General features: G+C 38.9%; 1 protein-coding gene across 2 annotated transcripts in view; it reads right to left on the bottom strand.

Moving 5' to 3' along the window:
* Positions 1–283: 283 nt before the first annotated feature.
* LOC114477018 (heparan-alpha-glucosaminide N-acetyltransferase) overlaps positions 284–16,889 on the bottom strand; it is a 40,590-nt gene continuing 23,984 nt past the window's right edge. For both annotated transcript variants that reach the window (XM_028469055.1, XM_028469054.1), the window contains exons 12-18: positions 15,704–15,825; positions 15,259–15,382; positions 15,057–15,143; positions 11,442–11,519; positions 3,468–3,538; positions 2,280–2,392; positions 284–465 (exon numbers count right to left, since the gene is read on the bottom strand). In XM_028469055.1, the coding sequence (XP_028324856.1) occupies positions 284–465; positions 2,280–2,392; positions 3,468–3,538; positions 11,442–11,519; positions 15,057–15,143; positions 15,259–15,382; positions 15,704–15,825 (777 nt within the window). The remainder of the gene's footprint in view (positions 466–2,279; positions 2,393–3,467; positions 3,539–11,441; positions 11,520–15,056; positions 15,144–15,258; positions 15,383–15,703; positions 15,826–16,889) is intronic.

Consider the following 16,889-nt stretch of genomic DNA (forward strand, 5'->3'; position numbering starts at 1 on the left):
AGAAGAAAAAAAAACACTCCAAAAATACAAAATGACTAAAAACTGACAAAACATAAAAACCACAAAAACAAAAAAAGACATAACATGAATATTGATCGTGTGGCATATACAATGAAATGTTTTTGGCCCTCACTGTGATAGAGTTGCCTATCATGGTTTAAACGATGAGTTTGAATTTGTATGTTACACTGAAGAAATAAAATTAAATAAAAAAACAACTTTAATTAATGTAGTTTTAGTATTCCATCAAAAACAAAAAAAAAAACAGAACAGGACAAAATGCTCATATTTTCAGGAAGAATTTCTTCCTGTACAGCATGTAGGCGATCAGCACCCACAGTGATGTACTCCACAGGCTTTGAAAGAGCCACTCCCAGTGGCTTGACTGGAAGCGCATCTCCCAGCTGAAGGGGAAGTAGAAGCCCAGGAGAGAGTGGCCGACATACACAAAGATGGAGTTCATCCCTGAGGAGGAAAGCAGGATAAACAAATGGTGACACATTGTGGAGGAAAATGTTGTCATTCCCATCATATTATTAGTTTTACTGGAAACACTGGCCACGTTTACGTGGGAGCTTTAATTCCTCTTTAAAGTGGAATAAAAGTTCATTCCTCTTTAACCTGACCTTGTAAACACATAATTCCTAATGCTAATTTAATTCCGAATTAGGTGGCTGGTTTATTCAGTTTTTTATTCCGAATTAGATCATTCCTCTTTCTTGTAAACACTTCACTTGCCTAATTCCGCTTTAAGTTAATTCTTGTCATTCTGCTGTTGCGCGACTTGCGGCGATGACGCGCGGATGACGACATAATCCAAGATGGCGGCGGCCCGGACTCCAGCCTAGACTATTTAATAAGGGCCTTAAAAGACATAGATATAATTAAGAGTGGATGGACAGAGGCATAAACATGCAGACTTTCACATGGACCTCGGTAAACACGGTAAATAGAACAGGCTTCACTGGAAGGCTGGCACAAGGACCCGGAGGCGGAGTAAATGCGTCCCCATACTGCTGCACAGGCTGTATTATCACCAGTTTATCATTTTACCAGTTGTTAGAGCTACTATCTTTACCAGGGAGCAAATGTTTATTCCTGGTGATTGTTTTCCAGAGGTTTACTGGTCTTTTTACCTGTGATTAGTTCCTATCTCTCTTACGCTCTGTGGTCTAAACTGAAACCATGTGTTATTGTTGAGCTGTTGCTTCAAAATTAAAATGTAAATAAAGGTGGAAACAGTTCTCATGTGTGGTCTGTGTTACAGCTGACAATAAAAGGTTTGTTGTGTTGTTTTTTCTGTCAAACGTCACGTTCTCCCCTTGTCCAATCAGAGCCTTCCCAACCCCCAGACCTAAAGCAGAATTAACTAAATAAACAAATAAACCAGTTTTCTATGTAAACCTCATTCGGGAATTACCATTTCCATGTAAACACAAAGCAGAACACTTTAATTCCAAATGATTTAATTCGGAATATGCTAAAAAAAAACATCATGTAACCATAGCCACTGAAGCTTCCATAAGATTTAAGAGGTATTTTAACTAATAATTGTATTATCATATTGAAGTTGAAAACACCAGGAAATATGTTTGATGATTACACCATGCTTGTGTTTCTGTGCTGAATAAATGGCAACAATGCGGAGCTTTCAAGGCCGTGGTGGACACTTGGTTCTCTTCCGTGTGGAGTTTGCATGTGCTCCCCGTGCTTACATGAGTTTTCTCTATGTAATATTCTTTCCTCCTGATATCCAAAATCATGGATTGAGTGGGGTCTCCAAAATAATTGCCTTTAGGAGTGGATGTGTGATAGAGTGGTGTAACTATAGCACCCATTGAATCGACAGTTTATTAATTTCTTTGAATTTTCATAAATTGTTAAAAATGCATCCCCCCAAAAAATAATTTTAGATTTAACTGACGCTGTTGTTTTATTGGGCAGACTCTATCACAGTGCAGCACCATTTTACATAAGGACGCAATAATGTGCTTAGAAATAGCAATTTCTACCATTTTTATTTTATTTTATTTTGTACTTTAATGCATATTTACTGACATGCTTAGCTTTTTTGTCATAGTTATGTTTTTTTTAAAGACAATATTAACATGACAATAAAGAGATAAAGATAACGTTTAAAAAAGCATGATATGCTATACAGTTTCAACCACGACTAGCAAAATGTTCCCTTGAAATCCACATTTATTGAGTGTATTTGAAATTTTAAAATGTAGCTACATGATATTGAATGAGTCTGTTTGTCCACCATTAAGCAGTACCTGGATAAATGAATGGCTGTCCCCTCCACCAGCCTTTGACATCAATGACAAAGAACATGACTCCCAGCAGCAGGAAGGAGAAGCAGCCCATACACGTCACGTATGACAAAGACCTGCACAAACACACCATCAGCATCACGTTTTTTTTAACCAGGAGCCACATTCGACTGTGTGCCGAGGTGTAGGCACCATTAAAATGTTAGCAGCTGGGTGTGAACAAGGGCGTAAACACCCTCTGTTCATCAATCCCCTGCTGCAGATAAATAACAATCAGGAGTCACAACCAGACCAGAAAACCATTCCACTGTGTGTTGGGAGGAAGGGTTTGAAGCATCACAAGTGAATCCTTGGCATTTGCTCCATGAAGCCGTGCCAACCAGTCATGTTCCTGTCCACTCCTAAGTGCTAGAATGGTTGATGAAATAGTAGCTTAATGTAAAATGGCCACACACCATAGTGAGCCTTTTTTCATTTATTTTTTTTTATTTTTTATTTTTTAAATCTTTGCTGATGTGGTGCCAAAAATGGCTCTTGGCTGGGAGCTAATTACTTCTAGACATCCAGGCAGGGACTTGTACTCCACAGCTCAATAACCTGTGCATGATGAACTGCCTATAAAAGCAAAGCAGGTAATAGTGAGGGATGAGTGTAGGCCCCAGAGGAACACTATCAAGCATTTGCTTACACATCACAGTTGAATCAGTGTTCTTCCTGCTGCAACATTAAAATGATTCACATCATTTTTACAGGGAAGGCATGAGCGGGACAAAATACGCTGAATGTAAAACAATCTGAGAGGCAGTGATTATAGGCCTTATTTAATGCAAAAAAACATTAAAAAAAACCCATTAATCAGCATGTTCTACTTTGTTGTTCAGGAATTTTTGCCAGCTGTTCCATTTCCCAGGTCACGATGCTTTTCCAATCACACAGTGTTGGTAAAACATGTAGTTCATCTGAGGTGGAGAGGGTCAGACATCTTTTATTCTGAAAGGGTGACCATGTGAGGAGGATGTGTAACCGCTGCGCCTCACACTCCAAACAGCTACGTGTGATTATTTACAGTCTTAGCTGTAGTTAGAGGTAAGTAAACGCGTGTTTTAGCAGCCTTGATTTGTGCCTGTTGGAAACCCATCCTTTCTTTTGTGAGGAGAAGTGGCTGTATTTAAAGGGTCAGGAAGCACTTACCAAAGGTTTTTATTGACAGGTATAAATCCTCCGTCTCGCGTGCACTTAGAAAGGATGGCTGCCGAGATTCCCTGAGGGTGGAAATGAAACAGATTTCAAATCGATGGAAGAAGATAAAGCAACCTGAGAAAAAAAAAAAAAAGAAAGGTTGGGCTGCTGAGTCTTCAGAGGCTGTGGATTAACCAATTCACACAGAGTGAGATGATCAGAGAACATCAGTTCAAATCAACAATGAGTAACAGAGGGTTAAACTGTTGATTTAAGGAATATAAACAAAGTTTATTGGTCCTAAGATTAATTAATCATACCCTGACAACCTTTGTGCTCTCATGGTTCTTTTAGGGACTGTATAATAAAGCTGGATTCTCTTATTGCGCTAACTTCCGGGATTTATTCAGTGTGTGGTGTACTACAACATTGGTTAACGTCTTACAGGGCTAAATCACCATGGTAACTTAGGCTGAACACCTAACTTGGTCGGAGCCAGGAATAGTCCCTCCTATCTCCTTTCCTATCTCCTTTCCTATCCACTGTTCCTTCCTTCCGATCCTCCAGTGTTTATGTAGCGGCCATGATAAAGAGCGTCCAAGTTCTCTTTAAGCTCAGGAAAAGAGGCTCAATGCTTCCTTTTTTACCTCCTTTAGCCTAGGAAACACTGATGCATCCTTTACCAAAGGAGACGAGATAATGCTGACCCACAATTCCTTGCGGCGACAACATTTAAAGGGAAACGCACACCCGAGCGCTCACGGAAAACTCACGATAAGTAACGGAGATCATGTAAGTTACCAAAGCAATAACATGCCTTGAACAACTTTAAATAAATAATCTAAAACAAATATTTTATGATATGTAAGACATATTGTCAGATTATAACTGACATAAAACAGACACTCTGTGGTTCAAGAAAAAGGGATCAGAGACATTTTTAGCCACTTTATGTTTTATCCAACATAATTCATATTTGTGAGTGGAAGGTGAGTGTGAGCAACCATTCTCAATGTGACGTTCTTTTAGTTTCATTGTGGTTCTTCGTAGCCTGGTAGCCTCTTTTCCTTTGATTTACATTCAAACCTTGTGTTTTTTTAGATTATATCAGTGGAAAGCCTTATAAATGTGCTTTTAGTCCATTTTCGGAAATTTGTAGTTTTTTTTTCACCACAACAGACGTCAACAACCTTCGCTGCCATCAGACAGTATTTCTGTCCAGGTCTGCGACCCACTCAGTAAAGGTCCGCAACCCACTTTTGGGTCCTAACCCACCAGTTGAGAATCGCTGCGCTATAGTGATGCAGACAGCCTTAGTAGGATCATACTACAGTGAAACAATGCGCTCTCATCCCAGTGTAAGGTTGTGCCTTGGTAAAGTTAAACTGATCAGTGCTGTCCATTTATCATCCCGTGGATTAATAGTGTATAATATTACGCTTTTATGCATTAACAGCGTCAGAAGTTTCCTGCCTGTGTTCTTTTCTTCCTGCTTTTTTTTTTTTTGCAGCAACAGTGTTGTTTTTTTCTGAATTATGGATTTTAATTCTTCGTATTTTTAAATAATTATCCCTCAATTGTGACATATGTTGCTCTACAGTTTGTCCCTGTTTGTGATTGGTCTCACACTGTAATGTCCACCCTTGTCACAGGAGTGCGCAGAATAAAATCACCTCGCTTAAAGGTATAGTGGACGATGTTTTTTCGGCTGGATAATCTAGATTATTGATCCTCCTAGTTGTCAATCATTCTGGTGATATGTTTACGTAAAGACGTCGTACGTGCTGGTGCCCGGCGCGCACCAGGTCCATTGAAAATGGATTTTCACTTACCAATGGCGAGTCTGACATAGTGGGAAAAGTGCAAATCTTCTTTTGGAAGGTAAGCTTGCATCAGCAATGCTTTAGTTTTCCAGAGCTGTGCACGAGGAAAATTGGGCTCGTGCACGCTCTCTCGCCCACGTAGGTAGTTCCCTCTTGGAAGCTGGTAGTGTGTTGTATGTGCAGAGGGTGTTTCTTTTCTAAACTTCCAGAAATTCGTCCACTATATTTTTAAGTGAATGTATTTATATCCTGTTTTGTAGTACAGGTGCTCTCTGACAGAGAACGCTTGGTTTGGTGAAGCCTGCTAACTTCTACTCATCCAGCTTCATAGTACAGGCCTTTGAAGGTCTACTTGTCTGTTGGAATCACATGGCTTTTATTTATTGTCTCGTCTGTTCATCTTTCCATATGTTTTATATAAACGAGGAAACATTGTGTGTTGCACAGAGGAAGCTGGATCCAAACGTGCTTGTTAAGTGGATATTCATCATGTGTATAGATGACAGAATCAATGGTGTGGAAATAGCAGGTTTGAGTCTCCAGGCTATCCAGGCAGCAGGATGCGGGACGGGGCTGGTATGTGGGGCAATCGCTCAATTCCAATCCTTCACTTGTGGGATCCTGATCGTTGGACTTTAATTAACAGTGCATGGCTGTTGTTGATGATGAGGAGGAGGAGGGGGAGGAGGATGCACGGCCATGTGGCCTCAGAACATTCTGCTGCCTCCAAGTTCACAAAACAGTAGTGAGCAAAGGCTGGTTTATCATTTACAAGAAAAACAATTCAAACTTTTGATATTGCTTACAGTCAATCCAATGCAGCATGATGCATTTATCCAAACACAGGAGACCAGCATGTCTGACAGACGAGGCGGTTCACCTCCCTCCTCTTTGTGCACAAATCGTAGAAAAGTCAATATCAAGAGCAGGCCAATCGCTAAAACTAATTTTGTCTTTTCTGTCGTTTTAAATTTTGGCCTGAAATAGGTTGAGTGAAAAAAAATCACCCCCAACAAGGTAAAGAATCAAAGCAGCACACACAGGTCCTGCAGGCAACTGTTGTTGTTTTGTTTTATTCCAAAAAATATATTAAACCTATTATTAACTAATGATCCATTACTAGTACTGTATCATTGTTTTCTCCAATATTATAATCAAGAGTAGCATCACATCATTAACATTTTTCATCTGCATTAGCTGCTGCAGAAGAAAAAAACATCAAAAGCCTAATGTTTATTTATTTCATCGCGTGTTACTTTATCACTCGGTGCCTCAGGGACAATTCAAATGGATCTAATTTATTTCATCTCACTCCAGACCTTCGCTGTACAATGATAGTCAATAAGGTTCAACATCAGCAGTCATAATAGAGAGAATTTGTCATTTAGGAATTGAGGGTAATGACCTGAAAATCTCATAACAGTATTTTCTTCTGTTCTCACGTATAAAAACTGGATTTTTCCTGGTTCATAAACTCAATGTGCCCAACTGGGTCCTTGGGGAGGATTTGAAAAATGATTATTAACAAGAGGTATAATAGTACACACACGCTCACACACACACACACACACACACACACGCATGCACACACCAGAGCTGCCCTAATTTGACATTACTATTCTTTATGTGTTTGTAATAATACAGAATTATGTATAACTTTACTATTAAACAGCCAATAAAAGGTAATTTAGAATAACATTTATTTATTATAATATCCAGTTTTAAGTATTTAGCAGAGTAACCACAGAACATCTATGCAAGCATAGGGAGAACATGCAAACTCTGCAGGAATAAAATTTACAGGCACCCAGGGTTTAATTCTTAAAACAGTTTAATGATTGAAAAGAATCGGTTGTTTTTTTCCTACTATGTCTGCATTTGTCATCATAGTTTAACACAACAATCATTTCGCAACATCTACGCATTTTTTTTCTTGCCAGAAATGAGATAATAAATGCATTATAGTGCATATACGTATATTGCATAATATATAGAGAAATAAATATCATAAATAAAATATTGCATGTACATAAATTTGTGCTCTTGTTTATACCACACATTGATGTAATAGATACACAGCTAGAGCTGCAGAATCCTGAGGTGAGTTGCTTCCTGTCCACAGAAAATAAACAAATGAAGAAGTAAAAAAGAAAGACGGAAATTAACTTTTTTTTCTTTTTAAAGAAGAAGGAATTAAAGAAACAAAATGAAAACGCAAACGATCTGACTTTTACTTTTTGATTCTAAAAACATTGGATAGTGATGAACCTTTAAAAAATGGGCTCACGTGTCAAATATTACCGTACCCCAGAAGTCCCCAGGGAGGTTAGAAAAGGAAGTGTTCATGTGTTTCAGGTGATATTACATCTCACCAAAAAAAACAGCAGAAGCAACTCTTACTTGTCTAAAAACCTTTTTTTATCCTCATGATTTATAAGATCAGAGCAAAACTTTTGGAAAGTATTATCATATTTAATGGAGAATTTATTTTTTATTTTTTTAAAGTACTTGTGAATTACTACTGAATATATTATCCACAAGGGCATTTTTTTTGCCTTAAAAAAAAGTTTTTGTTGCAATTCATTTATTTATTGTATAATTTTTTTGTCTTTTGTTGGCTTTGTCTGTAGAATTCCAAGGAGGAAATTAGACTTTGATCGTAGAATGAATCACAAGAGCTGCTTTTTCCCTGAATCTACGAGGGAAATACATTATATATAGTATGTAAAGGGTGTTCATTACATCACACCTGTCTAAAAGCTAAAACCAACCACAGTCCTTCAGAAACACACTAAGGCTGGTTTCAGACTGCAGACAAATGCAGCCAAAATCGGATTTATTTTCCTCATATGCGACCTGTATGCGATCTATTGAAAACATTTTTGAACAGCACAAATCCATTTTTTAAAAAATCCAACCCAGGCCACTTTCATATGTGCTCCTAAATCAAATACGTATCTGATATTTCATAATGCTGTGACCTGCTGTCTGAACAGCCAGGTCATATTTATCCAACCTTTTTGTCATGACAATGCAATAAACGTCACCATTCTGCGTCCCAGGAGGAGCGGCGAGGGGAGAGGAAGGAGTGGAAACAATGGAAGGAGAGTAAGGTCTTTGAATGTATAGCTATCTGTTATATTTTACATATTATCAGTGCCACACACACACGACGAGCGGATGCCTCAGTATTACCTCATGGCCTTTTATGCGCATGTGCAGAGTCAATTGCCCAAAAATCCAAAATGTGCATTAAGACTTGCTGTCTGAATGAGGACATTAGTGTAAATCTCTGGGACTGTAGGAATAATCAGGAACTCTCAGAATATATCTACTTTCAAGAGGACAAACCTCTATTAAAGGGCCCATGTTTTTCATTGATTCCCTCAATCGTTAGTTAGAGGGTGATTTGCTCCTTTCTTACTGCAGGGTGAGCCCAAACACCTCGCTCCGATTTTATGACGCGTTCCCACTTTGATGACCAATTTGACGCGGCACTGAGCTGGAGAAGCCACGCCTCCAGGAAGCGTGATTGCGTAAACATGACACGCCCACGAAAGTGAGCATTTCAGCGTCCTTCGCACAGCGCTGCCACAGTCTATCACCGCTGCACATCGAAGGCTGTTGTTGTTTCTGCTCGGCTAAGGAGTGGGTGGGAGGAGGGCGTGCCGTCCTCTGACCCTATGCCACCATGCGGGGAGGGGAGATGGACTCACACTCAATAGCAGCTTAAATATCTATGTGTTTTACTGTAATGTGCAGTTTTTTGGCAGAAAACAATCACTGTGTGTGGATGTGGTGATTACTGATCCCCATCGTAACAGAGCGAGATGCAGAGAAGTCAGTGTCCTGTCTATAGACACGCCCACTCATGAATATGCATTAGTAGGCTGCAAATCCGCCTGTTTATGTAGAGTTGCTTGGAAAGTGACTTTTCAGAGGAAAACTCGAAAACAGGCGAGTTTGGGAAAATAAACCTCAAATACTATGTTTTTGGGGTTCCTAGAACGAATGGAGATAAGGTGAAAAATAGCATGACATGGGACCTTTAAACACCATATATCTTCTTTGTCGGATATTGGCTGATTTCTGGAACAGTGATCCTGATCATGGTACCATGATCATTTACATTTTAAAGCTCTGAATGAATGAAACAAACAAACAAACAAATAAATAAATAAATGCCTGGTGAAAAGATGACCTCCTTGGTGAAGGTAAAGGAAACAGGGAGTTGTAAAACAGTACAAAGGAATAGCTTCAACTGCACACACACACACACACAACCTGAAACCATTCTCATGCCTCTGTGTGTGTTATTTTGCTGAAACTGAGTCCAGCTCTCCTTTCATCCAACTCAGTTTGATTTCAAAGGCCTGGTGCTGCAGCTCCTCTGGCTCCATCATCGCTTCAGGCCACAGGACTGTCACTTCAGGATGTCTGACTCCACAGCATGTAGGGCTCCCACTAACCCTGTTTCTCACAAACGACCTCCATCCCTGCAGCATCGCAACAACAAGAGCTCGCAAAAGCCTGCGCTTTTTGCAGGGGTGTCAAATTCTTTTAGTTTTGGGGCCAAATATGGAGCGGTTTGTTCTCAGATGGGCCGCACACTTTAGGTGTGAAAACGAGTCATTTCAAAATGAATGTGTCCTTGTTTAGAGTTCCACGTATAACTGATATATAAAGTATGTAAGACATGGACAATAACTAAGCAATACGTGACAGATATCAGTCCCTGCAGGATCTCCACTAAGATTTCTTTGATTTTGTGAACAATTTGTTATTTCATTTAGGGAAATTTTGTGGAATCATTTGGGGAAAATTGCAGGACTTTAGTAAAATTGAGTTTTCTTTCAACAATTTGAAATTGAAAAATGTCTGTCATGGATGCACTGGCATTAACCTTAGACACGTTGATCCCAAATATCACTTTTTGATATAACCCCTCACTCTTCAAGGCCACCACCATTATACTGTTCTTAAGCTGGGTGCTGTGTCACCTGCTTCAATTTCTCCACACTAGTCACCAGACTGGCTGAACAGATTATGCAACACAAAATTCACAACTGTGACATCACATCTCACTCTCACAGTCGACTCTTCCCACCCTTTCCATTTTCCTACCCTGACTCCCTTTTCCCTGTTCCCTTCCCCCTCACCTAGGTGTAACACTGGCCTCTCTTTTTATACCCTCACTAAAATACTGTTTCTGGTGATGGTCACAATTATGCAATAAAATAAATTCATTTTGTTCAATTGCAATAATAAAACATGCATTGCTGTCATGAAAAAGACTGCACTACATGTAGTATGTGCAGACAAGGTGCCGTCATGTGATATAAGCATGGGAAAACTATGAGCCCTGCATGTGAAGTTTAACTGAATTTGTGAGTTGTGATATCTACAGCTGAATTATTTACTAATTTATACAATGATTCATGTTTTCTCTGTCATTGTTACGTTCTCCTGCGGGCCAAATTGGATGCTCTAAAAGGCCGGATTTCACCCACGGTCCTTAAGTTTGACACCATGTGTTGGAGGAAACGAGCAGCCTGTCGCAGGTTTAGAAATGCAAAACAAACCCTCTCCTGTAACGCTTGGCTGGCCCCTGTGGGACGTTGGCCCCTTCTAAATGAAATAAAGGCCAGCTTTGCTCTTTGAGTGTAGCGACCACCCATATTGAACACAACTCTAAATCATATTTAGCAATAATGGTTATAATGCAATTATCAACATGTACTAGTGACTGTTCATGCATGAGGCCTAATTAATGAGAGCCTCATGCTCACATGGTTCCTTACTTGCAATAAACTGTAAATAATATGCAAAGCTCTTCTAATGTGTAACCACAGACAGGCAATAAGAGACAGTGTGTATCCCCCCGAGGTGCCGGATACTCATGTCTGCCCGGAAACACTGGCACACATGAATGTTGTTTGATTGTACTCAGATCACACATGTTGTCTTCTCCTAAATCCTCTTAATGAATGCCTTTGGTAGCTATGAGTAATATCCATATGGACAGATAATGTGTTTTTGTCTACCTGAGACGCTGTTTACCTGAAAGCACATTATAATAGTAAAGCTGGCCTCTGTATGAGTCACAGGAGCTGCATTACATTTGATGGTTTTTCACTACAATCCTCTGTGTGGCGTAACGTACCAGTACGATGGCCCAGATCAAGAACCTACACAGGATGTGGACATTCCTCCCTTTGAAGACAATGATAATTTTCCCTGCCTGTGATAAGAGTAAAAAGAGGAAGAGACACATTCAGGTTTAATCAGAAACAATCCAACATTAACATCAGTGTTCATGAACGAGTCCTTGGGAAAGTCAGGAGGTCTGGGATGTGGCTGTCGATGCCGTGTCCCTGATGTGGCGCTCACATTTCTCCTATCCTGTGGTGCCAGATGTGGCGTGTAATTCATCTGCACCCTCTGATTAATTTGGTGATGATGAATGTGTTTAGGCTGAGAGCACTAGCATGGACCAACACAGAGCAGGGCAGCAGACACCTGGTGTGTCGCTTAAGACGCGTTGATTGAAGGGCTCTGAACAAACCGCCCACCGGGAATTCAGCAATGTGGCTGCTGCTGCTTTTCTGCTTCCCACAAAGCTAAATTGTTATAAGTGACACCGCCACCATCAGTAGGGTCAAAAGACCAAAAGCTTTCCGCTCATTCTCGGTCTCGGATGGTGTTTGATGTGTAGAAAAGATGAGTTGTGCACGTACAGTTTACACTGTTTAATTTTTGAATTAATGTATATACACAAATAGTTGCACAACGTTTTTGTTGCATTGCCAAAATGACCTCAATGAATAAAAACTACTGAAGGGAAAGAGATAGAGACACAGCACAGTTAGCTGCACACAGAACAGAAGGGAGGGAGAGAGACTAGAGAGGAGCAGGACACTGGAAAGGTGAGGGAAATGAGTAAAAGAAAAATCATCAAAGTTTGGACACAACGTAGTTTTTGGACAGATAGACTGAGCTCTACACACACAGACTCAACAGGCTCCACAAAAAACCTGGCCTGAAAATTAAAGCTGATATCCAGAGTTTCTGAGGAATCTGTTTATCTTCCTTTTGAAATTCAAAAAAATGCTTAAAGAGTCTTTTACTATGGTCTACTGCTGGTGGTCAAGTCCCTCCTTCGTCCTATAGACCCCTATACAAATGGAAACGATCGCAGTGTGTGCACAGCCAATAGGCTTTGACTTCCTGTTTTTGAGACTGTCAATCAAAGGAACTGTGCACGGAAACAAGGCTGCGCGTCACAAGAGTAAAGAGGTAAATAAAATTACCTGACCCATAGACCTATATCAATGCTACCTTGTTATGTTCCACGATGCGCATGCAGAAAAGTAGAGGCGTGGCTTTCTGTAGATTGCAGAGGCAGTGGGAGGAAGTGGAGCTGTTGAGGGCGGGGCATCGAGACGTTTCTCAGAAACTCTGGGTATCAGCTTTAAGACCAGTCTCTTTATCACTGACATTGGACCAATTTAATTTTATAATTTGTTAATAATTTATTATATTATTATATTATTATTATAAATAACCTATACTTGATATAATTTATGCTTTAAAAAAGAAGAATTCTGTGTGTAATACCATCGGAAAGCTTAGAATACACACTGTAAATAACTCAAAACACCCCTGGTCGATATGTTCCTGCTCTCATGGCACGTCACATTTGTTCATGGAAAAGTGTGCGCAGGATGTCAACGTGCTTCATGACTTACACAGAAATGTAGTGCAGACTATGCCTGGAATATCCTTCTACAACGAGCAGAAAAAGGTGCAAAAAAACCTGTCATCCAGCTTTTGATAAGCATGCTAATAGCAGAGAAGCTACAACAAAACAGTCCAAGGAATAGAAACAGCTAATCACAGGATGAATCAGAGCGAGAGAGAGAAGTAGACATTATTCATTCACATCCGTTAATGTTTTTGAAATAGAGATAAAACAGTCAGAAGGACAGTGATGGTGATATTGATGTTGATGATGAGATTCTGTGGGATAACAGAGTATTTAGTGCTTTAATATAGTTAGTGTTGTGCGCGCTTTAAAATCTGTCATTTCGTTTGGTTTCTGTACATTTCATTAGAAAGCTTCATATTCTGTCAGGCTTTAAAGAACCGACATGTTGTTTTGCTATTTATATTCATTTAAAGTTTGATTTCATTCACAATGTGACATTATCCACGTATCCCTCCATTCTGTTCTCCCTGGAAAACATGTATTTAAAATCAGTGAACAGTGCACCAACCCAAGCATAGTGACCAAAACAGTTATGTGCACTTCTGATCATATTAACATCAAGGGTTCTGTTTAATGGGTGTTCCTATATTTGTAAATAATCAGTATATACCCACGAGGGCCTTGGTTCCCAAAGTGGGGTACGGGTACCCCCAGGGGTACGCAAATTGTCATAAGGGGTAACTGAATGAAAATTAAAAACGTTGTGACAACATTGGAAATTAGAATATAAATAAAGCAGCTAATGCTAATGCTAGGTTAATGCTAATGTCCGGCTAATGCTACTGCCAGGCTAATGCTACTGCCAGGCTAATGCTAAGTTGACGCTAATGTTAGGCTAATATTAATGCTAGGTTAATGCTATTGCTAGGTTAAAGCTAATGATAAGTCATTGCTATGTTAGGCTAATGCTAATGCTAATGCTAGGTAATTGTTATTGCTAGGTTAATGCTATTGCTAGATTAATGGTAATGCTAGGTTAAAGCTAATGCTAGGCTAGTGATATTATAGGCTAATGTTAATGAGAGGTTAATGCTAGCTAATGCTAATGCTAGCTAATGCTAAGCTAAGGCAGGACGACACGAGCCAGCACCTGCATCCTCACTTTCATTTTCTTCAGGAAATGCAAATATTGTAGTTATTATGTATTATTCCTCAACAGGAGGTAAAATTCAGGGACAAATTTCACTGTAGTTCTACATTGTATTTGACATTATGTTTATTAAGTGTGCAGGAGTAGGGGTACATGGCTTCAGGTTAAAGGTGTGAAGGGGTACGGGACTGTGAAAAGATGGAGAACCACTGCACTAGAGAGCATGAGCTGGGATCACACTGTTGTGATACTTGTACGTTTTGTTCACACTGGTGATGTGTAGTCGGTGTGATGATAAATATTTTAATACCACTTTAATAAATAGAGAGGAAAAACTAAGCTTGGTCATTTTCAATGAAGTCAGTATTAAAGTGCAGCCACAGACTACAAAAATCAATAAACTCTGCCACTTTGAAACTTTACTTTTGAATATTTACTTGGCTTTTAGAAGATAGAACTCTTTGTTCGCAGCCAAATGTTTCTCTTGGTGTTAGTGAGCAGGACTGTAGTCTGAGTGTTTAGGGTGGTCGGAGTTCCATGCAGACTGGAAGTTAGAGTGGCTGTGGGTAACGCTGAACTCCACCAGTATATCTGTTGCTGGGAATTAAATAATGCTTTATAAAGTGTTTTCATTTGCCAGGTAAAAATACTTCTGAGTCAAAAATGAGTTAATTTGACAAGAATTCTCTAACTGTAGTAAATGCAGTTCTGAACAGTGAGTGTGTACAGTGTAGGCTTTACTGTATATACAGTGTATAATGTATACAATATGTTTACCAAACATACCCCTCCATTTACCTAAATGTTTACTAAGTGTAAAAATATTCTGAATCTGTAATAAAAGTGTTTTGTGCAAAGCCTGTTATGTATTACATAAAAAATAAAATAAAATAAAAAGAGTTATTATTGATCCAACTCACCTGCATCCCTAAAAACCCTATGACAACTGAGTTGATTGTACCCAGAACCCCCTCTGGATCAAAGGGCTCAGTGGTTTGATACATTTCCTGAAAAAAAATAAGAAAATGAAAAATAAAAAAACAAGAACAAAACTGATCTTATTAAACTAATAAAAGTCAAGGAGCAAACTGCTAAAAATGTCAAAGACTTAGACTTAATTACCATGCATGTAGGATATCTGTACATGTTATCCCCAAACATCCACCTGTCAATGTAACCTGCAGCGCCTCCAGTGCATTTTGGGTAAAGACCGCCATCACCGATCCCTCCAGCTCCTAAATACCCTCTGAAAAGATAGAAAAACATCATTAAAGTGGTCATCACGACATAAGAATCAACACATTTAGCCAAACTTGGCTCAGTCCTCTCACACGCGCACACACATGCGTACACACACACACACACACACACACAGGCAGAGGACGCAGAGCGAGGAAGATGGATCCTCTGCTTCAACTCCTCATATTGCACATGGCAGCCTGAGATTGGCTAATTATGCCCTCTGAAGCATCTTCCACAGGCTCATAAATCACTGCAGTGCACATCACCTCAGCAGGAAGCGAGGTGTGCAACTGATGCTTTTTGTCGGTGTGAACAGCAGACTTACGTAGGACAGTTGGATACGGGCATGAGGAAGGTGATGCACAGCCACAGAGTCTCCAACAGGATGATGATGATCCACTGTGGCCAGTAGAGGAAAACATCCTGAACCTGGTTCCACCAGTGATGCTGCATCAAAACACACAATCTGATTTTAATAACAATTTAAACGAAAGCTTTTCATTTAAGTAGCACAAATGATAACAATAAGAAAGTTTACCTATACGACTAAATAAAAAGGACTGAAGCAATAAGAGAAAATAAGAACAAATGTTGTCTATTACTCAACCTTATGATAATTGCTGATGAGTGGTTGCCTTATGCTAGTTTATATTTGGAAACACACTCAAATTTTCTATTTAGATTAAATAAAAAAAGTTACAGTATAAACATTTATTAATATCATTATTATTGTGTTTTTGCTTTGACTTTAGCAAAATCAGGAATTTTAAATAAAAGCAATGAAATGATGATTTTACATGACAAATTGTGAGTAGCCTAACCATTAAAGAATACAAGGAAGATGGGATTGTTAATATCATATGTAACATCTTTTTTTGAAATACCATTTAAAAGTTACATCAATTATTTATTTATTTATTTTTAATAAAAACTATATTAAAATGGAATAATTATAATGCAATGTGTACTTAATATTTACAATTTCAAGAGAACAAGCAAGAGAACAAACCAACATACGAAATGAATAAATAAATTAGTCAATTGGCATCTTTTGCTTTTGTCTGCAATAAATTAATACATTTCTAATGTAAAGATTTATTACATTTTGGTGACTGAATACTGTATTTCAGAGAGAGCAGGCATTTAAGTAAAGTCAATAAATAACTTTGATCTATAACAAACCAAAGACTGATGAGGAATGAATTGAATGTCAATGTCAATAAAATGACATGATATTTAACCTGAGGCCGTGCTATAAGGTCCAGTATCTTCTCTCCTTGTCAAAATTAGAGGATTAATGAAATGTCCTCATGCTGTTCTAATACAGAGCTGATCTGGTCTTAGAGGTACTTTAGTCATTTATTTGTAAAAGCTTAAAATAGGTGCATTGTATTTCAAAAGAATAATTTTAGTGCCGTGTCATCTTGTGCCAAAATTGGTTTAGAGTTTAGTGTTTTAATAAGACAAGGGTTGCTTTAGTCCTTAAAGCCTCAGATAAAGGTCTGCAGTGC

The sequence above is a fragment of the Gouania willdenowi genome, chromosome 15 (assembly GCF_900634775.1).
Source record: "Gouania willdenowi chromosome 15, fGouWil2.1, whole genome shotgun sequence".
Classification (NCBI taxonomy): domain Eukaryota; kingdom Metazoa; phylum Chordata; class Actinopteri; order Blenniiformes; family Gobiesocidae; genus Gouania; species Gouania willdenowi.